At 39.2% G+C, this 12,061-nt stretch overlaps 1 protein-coding gene across 1 annotated transcript; it reads right to left on the bottom strand.

Annotated features, from left to right (window-relative positions):
• Positions 1-525: 525 nt before the first annotated feature.
• LOC109900328 (leucine-rich repeat LGI family member 2) lies at positions 526-11,322 on the bottom strand. The gene is made up of 8 exons (XM_020496019.2): positions 11,015-11,322; positions 10,685-10,756; positions 9,938-10,009; positions 9,556-9,627; positions 5,922-5,993; positions 4,814-4,983; positions 3,856-4,020; positions 526-2,290 (listed from the first exon to the last, which is right to left on the bottom strand). Exons 1-8 carry the CDS (start codon positions 11,194-11,196, stop codon positions 1,455-1,457), a joined length of 1,641 nt encoding a protein of 546 aa, XP_020351608.1. The 5' UTR covers positions 11,197-11,322; the 3' UTR covers positions 526-1,454.
• Between the last annotated feature and the right edge of the window lie 739 nt (positions 11,323-12,061).

The raw sequence follows: 12,061 nt of genomic DNA, 5'->3' as shown, positions 1-12,061 counted from the left end.
TGTATACGAAATATTGTGTTTTCCTTTTGCCTCAATGCCCTGCAATGTCGGTTTTAAACATAGGGTGGTGCACTTATCACACTCATCTTGAGGTAAATGCGTAGGTTTATATGCTATATCCTACAGAATCAGGTGATGCTCATAGCCCTTGTTAATGTATTCAAAGAATATTGACAATGTGTTGTTGTTTCACAAATAAATAAATATAACAGCATAGGCCTACTTGCCCTCCTCTTACAAAATTGATTGACAACTAATCAAGGAATGGAAGTGGTTTGGAAATTTCCCCACACATTACAATTTCTCTTATTCTCATAACACTAGCTAATACATGTAGCCTACCGATGCACTGATGTCCTCTATTCTTGCAAGCCAGAGATAAATCTGTCACAAAGGCTCAGTGCTGACAAGGCTACACATCTTAACTTTGCCATCTTGGGCACTTTATCATTGCCACACAGACAAATTCTCAGCATTTGTAAGTGCTAGGTATGCTGTACAGAATAATGGGAACAAAAACAACAGTGCAGTATATTTCCTGTCAGATGCTTTAATTCTATTGCATTTTAAATCCACAAATGTTAAATAATAAATGGAGAACAATTATTTCACAAGGATCTTCTTAAAGCCAAATGGAATCTACATTCAATTAATGTTCTTTATGTCTAACTTATATACAGTACATAGATAGATGTGGCTGAAAACACCATTTGTTCAGAACATCAACATTGTACAGAGGTAACATACTGTAGTAGGGCATAGTTAACATGTTGAAGGTAAAGGCAGCAAGGTCATGACACTAAAGACAAGGAATATATGTGTATTATATAAATGAAGTTCTAGCTAACTGTACTAATGTAGTACAGCATGTAATAAAGCATAATAATAAAGTACAGCATTAAATATACAGAAAGATATGTATCATTATCTTGCATAGGAATTCATACTACATTATTGACATTCTGTTTTGCTATTAGCCAGGCACTGTTCCACCATATAGCTGGCCATCATCAATTTCAGTTCCGTTATTCGTTATGTTCAGTAAAGGTATAATAGTTGTTAATGTTTAACAGCTAGCTGTAAATACTGTGCAGTTGCTATAATCATATCCCTGATAAGTCACTGTACAAGACCATTGCAGGTATTGGCAGCCAATTGTTCAGCATGCGGGTTACATTTCACATATTGTCATTGCTTTAATATGATTATTTTGGTTTCAAACTTAACAGGGAAATCATTTTACCAATCTATCATTACATTCAATAACAAAATGTTAACAAATGTAAACAAAGAGAAATTCATAGTTTTGCAGAGACTGTCTAAACCATAGTTCATTGCAAATTAAAAAGATCTTTCATGAAATAAATAAATAATTTACTACTCATGGCAACGGGTATAAATGTGTCAGAAACAATCATTTGATGGTGTTAGGCACAAATAAAAGCTTTCTAATTTCACAGGCTTATGTCGACAATAACATGCTCAAAGACCATAGTTTTCCCTTTGAAGCTGGAGGAAAATAAAAAATTACGCCGGTCAGTGGACACCACATTGAAAGAACGTGGAGACTGCACATAGATATCCTTGAACTTAGAGAACATTTTGATCTCCTCATCCCACAAGTAGATCTGTGTGAAGGAGTAATCACTTCCCAGGGCCAAGTAGTGCCTGTCCTTGAATGAAAACGGCTGGAGGACCATGGCGCCACGAGAAGGCAGGGCCTGCACCTCAGTGAACTGCTTGCTGGTCCACTTGAGGACTTTGGAGTCACCGATGTAGCACGTCATGGCCAGGTAGAGCTCCTCGTCCACCCGGAAGGCTTTGACCGCCACTACGTCGTCAACATTTAGGATTTCGTTGTGCAGCTGGAACTTCTGGCTGCTCTTGTTCCACAGGTAAATGACGGGCGCCTGAGAGCGACTGGCCAAGATGAGGTGGGACTTCCCGTCTAGCTCGACGAACTCTGCGTCCGTATCTCGGAACCACTCGTGGAGGAACTGGTAGGAGTAGAAACCGGTCTCGTTCCGGTCCGTTTGGTCGTTCCACTTGTACAGAGTAGATAGGCCTGCCTTGGAGCTGTCCACAATGATAAAGTACCACTCGCTGGCTATTTGGAACACCTCAATGTCATTGGGTTTGGAGATGTTGAAGACCTCAATGGTTTGGAACTTGGTGAATTTGTTTTGCTGATCATCAAACTTGTAGATGTGGGATCCGCCAAAGAGTTGAGTCACGATTACCAAGACGTGGTTGTCAATCAGAACAGACTTGCATCCAACAACAGACTTTCCTGGAGTAATATTTAAATAATTAGTAATAGTGAAATTATTAATGAGAACAAAATGAAATAAAATATAGTCAAATTATCAAGTCCTATAAGTTCTACCACTACTCATGTGATGGAATAGCTCACTGACCCAGGCCCAGTCTGATGACCTGGAAATTATTCAGAAAAGAGCATGCTACACCATCCTAGGATGATACTCCCGTTATACTGAGGCACTTGAGATGAAATAACGACACAACTCTGCACGGATTTCGCTGTCAGCCTCCTAAAATCTAAATTCAAAGACTGGCTACCCCCTGACAAAACAGTGACAGGCAGGAACACCCGCAGCCAAAACCAACTGACTGTACCAAAGTCTAGAACTGAACAGTACAAGAGGTCAACCACCCTATATTTCTGCTCATTGATTAAGGAGCCGCTTTAAGAAGCAGGACATTTTTTATAAAAATGTATTTACTTACACTTTTTATTTTGTTACTCTTATCTTAATATTTTGTATGCTGATGTATTTCAGTTTATATTGACTGCTATATGAGTGTAATAAAAACTTCAACTTGAAACGTATGTTTCCCAATATACATTCACACTAGATAAGTTGTTTTAAGGTCCTGGCCAGTCAAATTTGTGATTTCTATTGAATTGTGTGTGGAACAACAAATGTAAACTGAGTGTAAAAAACATTAGGAACACCTTCCTAATATTTGCTCTAGAGTTGCGCAGCGGTCTAAGGCACTGCATCTCTGTGCAAGAGGTATCACTACAGTCTCTGGTTCAAATCCAGGCTGCATCACATCCGGCCGTGATTGGGGAGTCCCATAGGGCGTCGTCCAGGTTTGCCCGGGGTAGGCCGTCATTGTAAATAAGAATTGGTTCTTAACTGACTTGCCTGGTTAAATCAAATTTTTAAAAAATTTACAAATGAAAAAATATTGAGTTGCACCCTCCTTTGCCGTAATTCGTTGGGACCTAAATTCAATTTGTAGGGGCATGGACTACAAGGTGTCGAAAGCATTCCACAGGGAAGCTGGCGCATGTTGACTCCAATGCCTCCCATAGTTGTGTCAATTTGGCTGGATGTCCTTTGGGTGGTGAACCATTCTTGATACACACGGGAAACTGTTGAGTGTGAAAAACCCAGCAGCGTTGCAGTTCTTGGTACACTCAAACCGGGGTGCCTTGCACCTACTACAATACCCCTTTCAAAGGCACTTAAATATTTTGTCTTGCCCATTTACCCTCTGAATGGTACACATACACAATCCATCTCTCAATTGTGTCAAGACTTAACAATCTTCTTTAACTTGTCTCCTCCCCTTCATCTACACTAATTGACGTGGATTTAACAGGTGATATCAATAAGGGATCATAGCTTTCACCTGGATTCACCTGGTCAGTCTATGTCATGGAAAGAGCATGGAAATGTTTTGTAAACTCAGTGTATGGTACAACTGAAAAACAAAAAAAATGGACGGTGAGATTTCTAGTATATTTAACTAAACAACAAGGATAGGCCTACAATCAATAAACTTTTATTTTCTTTTTTAAACAAACACGAAAATAAATCAAACCTGTGATGTTATCGAAAGGCCTGAAATTCATTTCAATGTGGTCCCATTCCATGACCACACAGCTGTTGTAATTGGGGTCAGCCATCGCCACATAAATGTCCTCCTTATGGGAGAAAATGTCAGCCGACAAAGCCTGGGTTGGAATGGACTGATGACGGACAAAGTCTGTGGGGCAGAAAAGGAACACAACATGATGAACACAACACAAAAATTTGTACAGAGGAGACCCTGATATCCATACAAGGCCACAATAATCTGGCAACTCTCTAATTAAGCTACAACAAATTAGTAAATAAATATAACTTGAATTTGAAGAATTAAAGCCCCCATTGTCCATATTGGTAATTTAAAAAAATATTTTACCTTTAGGCAAGTCAGTTAAGAACAAATTCTTATTTTCAATGAAGGCCTAAGAACAGTGGGTTAACTGCCTGTTCGGGGGCAGAATGAAAGATTTGTACCTTGTCAGCTCAGGGATTTGAACTTGCAACTTTTCGGTTACTAGTCCAACACTCTAACCACTAGGCTACCCTGCCGCCCCGGTTAATTATTCAATAGCAAAGTACTGATGATGTCCAATACATTATTACAGAAAGTAAAATGTATTTTACCATGCAAGAGTTAAAAAGGTATTTGTGTTGTTACAAGAAATCTGATCAACTGCTGAACAGACAACACATATGGTGTGAAAGGACTGTGTGTCATGAAACCTTTGTGTATCACAATATGTAAATCAAACATGGTTCATAGTATGTAGAGCTACTACAGTATATGTGTAGTATTATTACAGTATCACACAGATGGCAAGTGTGCCTATAAATAAAATGCATAACTGTATATTTGATTCCCCCTCAACACACACACCAAAATTATAATTCTTAAAAGGAGAAATAATATCCATTTGTTGGGTGTGACATTTATGTTTGACTGGAGTGTGGAGGTGCGCTGGTTAAATTACCCGTGGAGATACACTCGTCTGGCGGGATTGGAAGGTCGTTCAGGCGTTTGCCCTTCATTTCTATGGGTCCTGCGCAGTTGACATCCGATACGGTAGCGTTGGTGTTTTTCAGCCACATCATCAGCCACTTGTTCTCGCAGTCACACTGAAATATGTTGCCTCTCAAATCCCTAACATGTGACAGAGGATGAATGCAGTAACATAAACTAATCCACCAAAAGATAGAATGTGATTACTTAGTAAAAGGCAAAGCTTAGGGTATTCAGAGTTAAAATAATGGGGAACATGTATACCATCCAGTATCCTCACACTGCAAGAAAATAATGTCTGGACTCTAGGGGCTAGTTTCCTGGACACCAATTAAAGGGATAGTTTGGGATTGTGGCAATGAAGCCCTTTATCTACTTCCCTAAAATCAGATTAAACCTAACTCTAACACTTTTTTCAAAACAACCCCTAGTCCATTTCCTTAGCCCCTTGTGGGTTTTCAGATTTGATGAAACATCATGTTGATTTCACCTATCCAATCTCTCTTCAGATGGACCTAGGGGAAAGGGGCTGAAGGTTGTCTCTGGACCAGGCGTAACATCCCATACACCTTTTCAAATGCCAAAACAACAACACATTACGGGCAAAATTTTGCATGAGCAATTGGCAGTTATGCACAACATTAAATAACGTTTTCAAATTATATTGCACTGCATATTATAAATGTGGAGCTCTACAATGTTTTTCACAGATCTGTGCTCTGTTCTGTGACAAAAATGGCGCCCTATATGCATGCGGGACTAAGCTTGTCCCTAGTAACAATTTTGTGCACCATTTCTAAATCACTGTCTAGCCAGTGTACGGTACAAAGCACTTATTTATTGAACCTACTAAAAACAAAACATTGAGGTATATACACAAATTGACCATTAACTCTTTAAGCACAAGCAGCATTCTGACTGAACTAGCTGAGTATAACAACCATTTCCTCTTAATCTCATTAAAAGCCTAATAAGAGCGGGTTGCCAACTGTCAATTAGAGATGTTTGGTGCAGTGTCAGTGCTGCCTCATAGAAACCTGTGGTCCTATAAGTGATTGCTAGCTGGGTTTCTTACTCACAGCTCTAGCAGGGAGTCAAGATCGTGGAAGAGATCCCTTGGCAAAGCCCTCATGTTGTTGTTAGCCAGCGACCTGCGAGAGACAGTGCGGCAGGAGACGGTGAGAAAAATAATGTGTCATCATGGAGAGAGATTCTTGGGTGGAGGATTGAGATGATAAAGATAGTAGAGAATAGAAATTATAGAAATGGTAGAGACAATAGAAATGGTAGATATAAGAGATTGATAGATCTGATAGAAATGACAGAGGTGGTACAGAGAGATGATCAGGGAGAGTGAAATGATAGCGCCGATAGAAATGATTGAAAAATGGAAGAGATGGTAGAAATAGTACAGATGATAGACATGATAGAAAATAGAGATGGTAGAGATTATAAAGATGGAATAGAATAGAGATCGAGAGACAATAAAGATGGAAGAGATGGCAGAGACAGGGTCTGTCTGAGTTTAGTGAGGTTTGGACGGGGGGGTTGGGGGGTCAGCAAAAAGTTGATCTATAAACATATAGGCTGAATCTCAAACCAAACACTTGAGTACTTCGAGCACTTACAAGTCAATTGAGTCAATCTAAAAATGCTAGTCTTGAGTCATTGATGGCTCCACTGCGCCCTTTGGAAGCTTCTTTATTGAGTGGGCATCCAACGCCGATTCTTTTTTTTGTTGCAACTTTCTCACTGTCTATCCGAGTATGCGTCTGTGTCTTCCCCAGGTTCTCAGTACCCATGTTTCATAGCAAGTGAGTCATGGTACAAGACAGATCGCAGGAGGTGATTCTCGCAAATGGATTTAGAATTTTTGAATATTGCTAAGTGGCAATTGGGACATGGAGTGCGCATTGTCCCAATGCTCATTTTGGCCAAAACACGAATGATCACTATCGAACACAACACCACTCAATAAAGGACTTAGTGGCCAAGTGTTTGGTTTGAGATTCAGCCATAGCCTATTAGCTATAGAATAAGTCGCAACACATTAACTCACATTAACTCAGCACCAGGATTCAAAACGATAATTGAATGCGTACAAAGGAATTTGTAAGCAGAAAAAGTATTTTATGAACAAAAAGAAAACAAATCATTTTTGGGGGGTTGCAGTTTTACAGATAATTTCCTACAATTCTAAATGTTTTGTCATGGGATGGGGATAATTCTTTGCAGTTTTAAAGCACCTTTTCTGCAATTCTACACATTTTGTCATGACTTATGCCATGCTAATATGATATCTGAGTGGAAGAAATCAACGGGGGCCCCCTGGAAGTCAGGGCCCTGGGCCGGGTCGGGAATTCGGCCATGATTACTGCAATTTTATATAGCTGGATAGACTAACTAGACTAATTTACCAATCAAAAATGTTTTAACTGACTTGGGCTAATTGAGTGACTGTCTGTGAGTGACATATAACAAAAGAAAAACTGCCAATTCACAACTAAGTTTCAAAATTGCACCTTGTGTATTCTACTATTCTAACTCTCAACAGTAAGTTGAGACCTTGACTGAGGTCCTAAAAAATCTCTCTCTATATATACACTACCGTTCAAAAGTTTGGGGTCACTTAGAAATGTCCTTGTTTTTGAAAGAAAAGCAAATTTTTTGTCCATTAAAATAACATAAAATGTATCAGAAATACGGTGAAGACATTGTTAATGTTGTAAATGACTATTGTAGCTGGAAACGGCTGATTTTATTTATGGAATATCTACATAGGCGTACAGAGGCCCATTATCAGCAACCATCACTCCTGTGTTCCAATGGCAAGTTGTGTTAGCTAATCCAAGGTTATCATGTTAAAATGCTAATTGATCATCAGAAAACCCATTTTCAATCATATTAGCACAGCTGAAAACTGTTGTGCTGATTAAAGAAGTAATAAAACTGTCTAATAAAACCTTCTTTAGACTAGTTGTGTATCAGGAGCATCATCATTTGTGGGTTCGATTACAGGCCAGAAAATGGCCAGAAACAAAGACCTTTCTTCTGAAACTCGTCAGTCTATTCTTGTTCTGAGGAACGAAGGCTATTCCATACGAGAAATTGCCAAGAAACTGAAGATCTCATACGCTATGTACTACTCCCATCACAGAACAGAGCAGACTGGCTCTAACCAGAATAGAAAGAGGAGTGCGAGGCCCCAGTGCACAACTGAGCAAGAGGACAAGTACATTAGAGAAACAGACGCCTCACAAGTCCTCAACTGGCAGCTTCATTAAATAGTACCCACAAAACACCAGTCTGAACGTCAACAGTGAGGAGGCGACTCCGGGATGCTGGCCTTCTAGGCAGAGTTGCAAAGAAAAGGCCATATCTCAGACTGGCCAATAAAAAGAAAATATTAAGATGGGCAAAAGAACACAGACACTGGACAGAGGAACTCTGCCTTGAAGGCCAGCATCCCGGAGTCGCCTCTTCACTGTTGACGTTGAGACTGGTGTTTTGCGTGTACTATTTCATGAAGCTGCCAGTTGAGGACTTTCACGCACTTATCAAGATAATACGTGGTTATCCCTACTGCCTCTGATCTGACATGCTCACTAAACACAAATGCATAATTTGTAGATTATGTCTGAGTGTTGTAGTGTACCCAGACAGGGTGCCGTCTGCTTTGCTTAATATAAGGAATTTTAAATTATTTACACTTTTCATACATAAGTATATTTTATCAATTACATTTACATTTACAATTATATTTAGCACCAAATACTTTTAGACTTTTACTCAAGTAGTATTTCACTTTTACTTGAGTAACTTTCACTTTTACTTGAGTAACTTTCCATTAAGGTATCGATACTTTTAATCAAGTATGACAATTTGGTACTTTTTCCACCACTGGTCTTTGTGAGACGCAGAGCAGGTGAATGGATGATCTCCCCATGTGTGGTTCCCACCGTGAAGCATGGAGGAGGAGTTGTGATGGGGGTGCTTTGCTGGTGACACTGTAACTGATTTATTTAGTATTCAAGGCACACTTAACCAGCATGGCTACCATGGCTACCACAGCATTCTGCAGCGATACGCCATCCCATCTGGTTTGCGCTTAGTGGGACTATAATTTGTTTTTCAACAGGACAATGACCCAACACACCTCCAGGCTGTGTTAGGGCTATTTGACCAAGAAGGAGAATGATGGAGTGCTGCATCGGATGACATGGCCTTCACAATCACCCGACCTCAATCCAATTGAGATGATTTGGGATGAGTTGGACCACAGAGTGAAGGAACAGCGGCCAACAAGTACTCAGCATATGTGGGAACTCCTTCAAGATTGTTTGAAATTAATTCCAGGTGAATTTGGTTGAGAGAATGCCAAGAGTGTGCAAAGCTGTCATCAAGGCAAAGGGTGGCTACCCTGAATAATCTAAAATATACAATATATGTTTATTTGTTTAACACTTTTTTGGTTACTACATGATTCCATATGTGTTATTTCATTGTTTTGATGTCTTCACTATTATTATACAATGTAGAAAATAGTAGAAATAAAGAAAAACCCTTGAATGAGTAGGTGTGTCCAAACTTTTGACTGGTACTGTTTATTTTTTAAATTCTAAACAATTACAGAGGTCCGGACCTTGGTGTCTTCATATGCAGTTACAGCCCTGGGTAGAATAGAGATGGTAGAAATGGTATCAGCAGACTTACAAATGAGTCACGTCTCGGAGACCTCTGAGGGCATTTTTGGCGATGGTCTCAATCTTGTTGCCTTCTATGAATCTGTTAATCACAAATGTAATAAATTAAGGGAGTAATGATGTTACTCTAGCTGTCTTTTGAGCTTGTTATTCACTTTTAAAAACATCAAGTTACTTATTTTACTAAAGCTAACAACTTTTGGTTTTATATGACACAAATTAAGAAAGAATTATGGGGAATTACAGGTATCACATTACACTAGTGCTCCATAGGCCACCTTAAAATGTGTTTAGACATTGAAGATTAATTCAGATGTTTGTTAATCATACAGTCTCTGCAAAAACAGTTGACTGAGGAGAGGAAGCCAAATTAGTTTGAACCAAATACTCACAAATATTCAAGATGAGGAAGGCCATAGAATGCATCATCTTTGATGTTGGTCAATGAATTTGAATTGAGAAGCCTGAGAAAATAAGAAAAACATGATACGTTTTGGATCATACTAGCCAAAATTCCATAGCATATTCCACTTTTAACATTTGGATGGCAAAGGTTACACTTATTAAAGATGAAGAAAAAAAAGATTAGCAGCATGGATGCAGTGAGTTGTGTGCGTGTTAGGGCTTGCATTCGTACTCGCGCAAAAGCGTGTGTGGTTTCAAGTGAAGAATTGAAATGATTACTGTAGTAATCATTTTCATGGCTACATCCTAATATCTAGTAATTTAGTGAGTGACGGACCATATAGTGAGTGACGGACCTTCGATCTGCAAGACACAATGACCAAACAGACTATCGAAGGCATTGAAATACTGTTCATAAATAAGGCAGTTCAGTCTGACACGACTCCCTGCATGTGTCGCTGTCTGATATAGTAATCATTTATGCCATTTAACAGAAAGCGACTTAGTCATGCATACATCCACTGTACGTTTGGGTAGCACCAGGAATTCAAACCACAGCCCTGATTTAGCAAGCGTCATGCTCTACCAACTGAGCCATACAGGACCACAGCCTCATCAGAATTGCATTTACAGTTAGTGGTGTAGGCCTGCATTGCTGCATCCATGTATAGGTTACTATAAAAACACAATATTCTTAGGTACTTGCTGAAAATGTAAATTATGTGGCTACGTACAGCAACTGCAGAGATGGCATGAGGGAGAACATGGCCTCTGTGATTTCTGCGAGGGATCCATTTACTATGCTCCTGGTGGAAGATCGACATAATATTGACAATATGAAACCAGCATTAACCTATTAATAAGCTTCAGTTGTCTAAATAGTCTGTAACGAGGAAATCATTGACACAAAAAAAAGTGGGTTAGGCTACATTTGTAACACAATTACAAACTTCATGTCATTACACAATTCATGCTTGCACGTTTTTCAACATTCCATGTGATAGGCCAACTGTATTTTCCTTTCAACTATGTGTGATGATGAATAAATTGAAGACAATACTCACAGTGAGTTGATGTCATTCGGCATAGTCCGTGGTACACTTGAGGTCCCGACACAAATAATGGTCTCCCTGGAGCACGAGCATCCCGAAGGGCATCGAAAAACCTTTTTAGGTGCAGCTAGACTGGCTTGACCGAGACAGAGTATAATCAAATTGATCCATAACCAATGCTTCGAGGCTAACATTTTTTTTTAAATGTATGACAATGGCAGAGAGTGACTTCGATGCAATCCACCTCTATCTCACCGCTCGGTGCCTTGACTACAGCAGTGGACAGAAGAACACCTGACATAAGCAGATTCTGCTGCAGATGCTTCCGCAAAGGCTTCCTAATTTCGCATCCAACGCTATTCAGGAAGATTTCCGGGATTCCAGGCAAGCTACGGTCGATTAAAATATTTAAAAAATGTTGATGATAATATCAGTAGTTAGCTTTCTTTCAAAGCTCCAATAGGTGAGAAAGTTGGCCCATATGTGCGACAGACTAGTGATTTTTGAAGTCTTGACATGTGCAGCGGAGAAAGGAGAGTTTTTTTGTTTGAAAATAGGATTGTAGTGTAGTTATGTTCTCAAATAAATTGTCCCCTTTTTTCCCCAACACATAAACCCACGTGTCTGCCATGGCAATATCTGCTTTTTGTCGGGATACATTTCTCCTTTATAAATAGGCTAAATACTGTCCGCAATTATGTTACAGCTCCATGTTTAAACTAAACAATTTGTGACCTCTCTTGAATGATTTAGTACATGTCTCGTGATCTCCAATATCTCGCCCTTATATATTTGTTTTGTCTGATGCCTGATTACAACTAAATTCATGGGCCATCCTAGTTGTTCAGGATATGGTTGATTTACAGGTGTAGGATTTTAATTTAAACCTATTGTCGCAGAAAAATAAACCTACAGCAGGCCTAACAGGATTTGAAAGTTTAGTCTATAATGTTGCATGAATCTATTATTTGTCCAAAATTATGCTTAATGAAAAGTGCAATAGCCTGCTAATATAACCGTTGTTATTGCGTGTTTTCAGTGAATTTGTGTAAATCATGA

This window comes from Oncorhynchus kisutch, linkage group LG12 (genome assembly GCF_002021735.2).
Source record: "Oncorhynchus kisutch isolate 150728-3 linkage group LG12, Okis_V2, whole genome shotgun sequence".
Taxonomy (NCBI): Eukaryota; Metazoa; Chordata; class Actinopteri; order Salmoniformes; family Salmonidae; genus Oncorhynchus; species Oncorhynchus kisutch.
The sequence above is the reverse complement of the archived record's forward strand: the minus strand, read 5'-3'. Positions and strand labels throughout refer to the sequence as shown.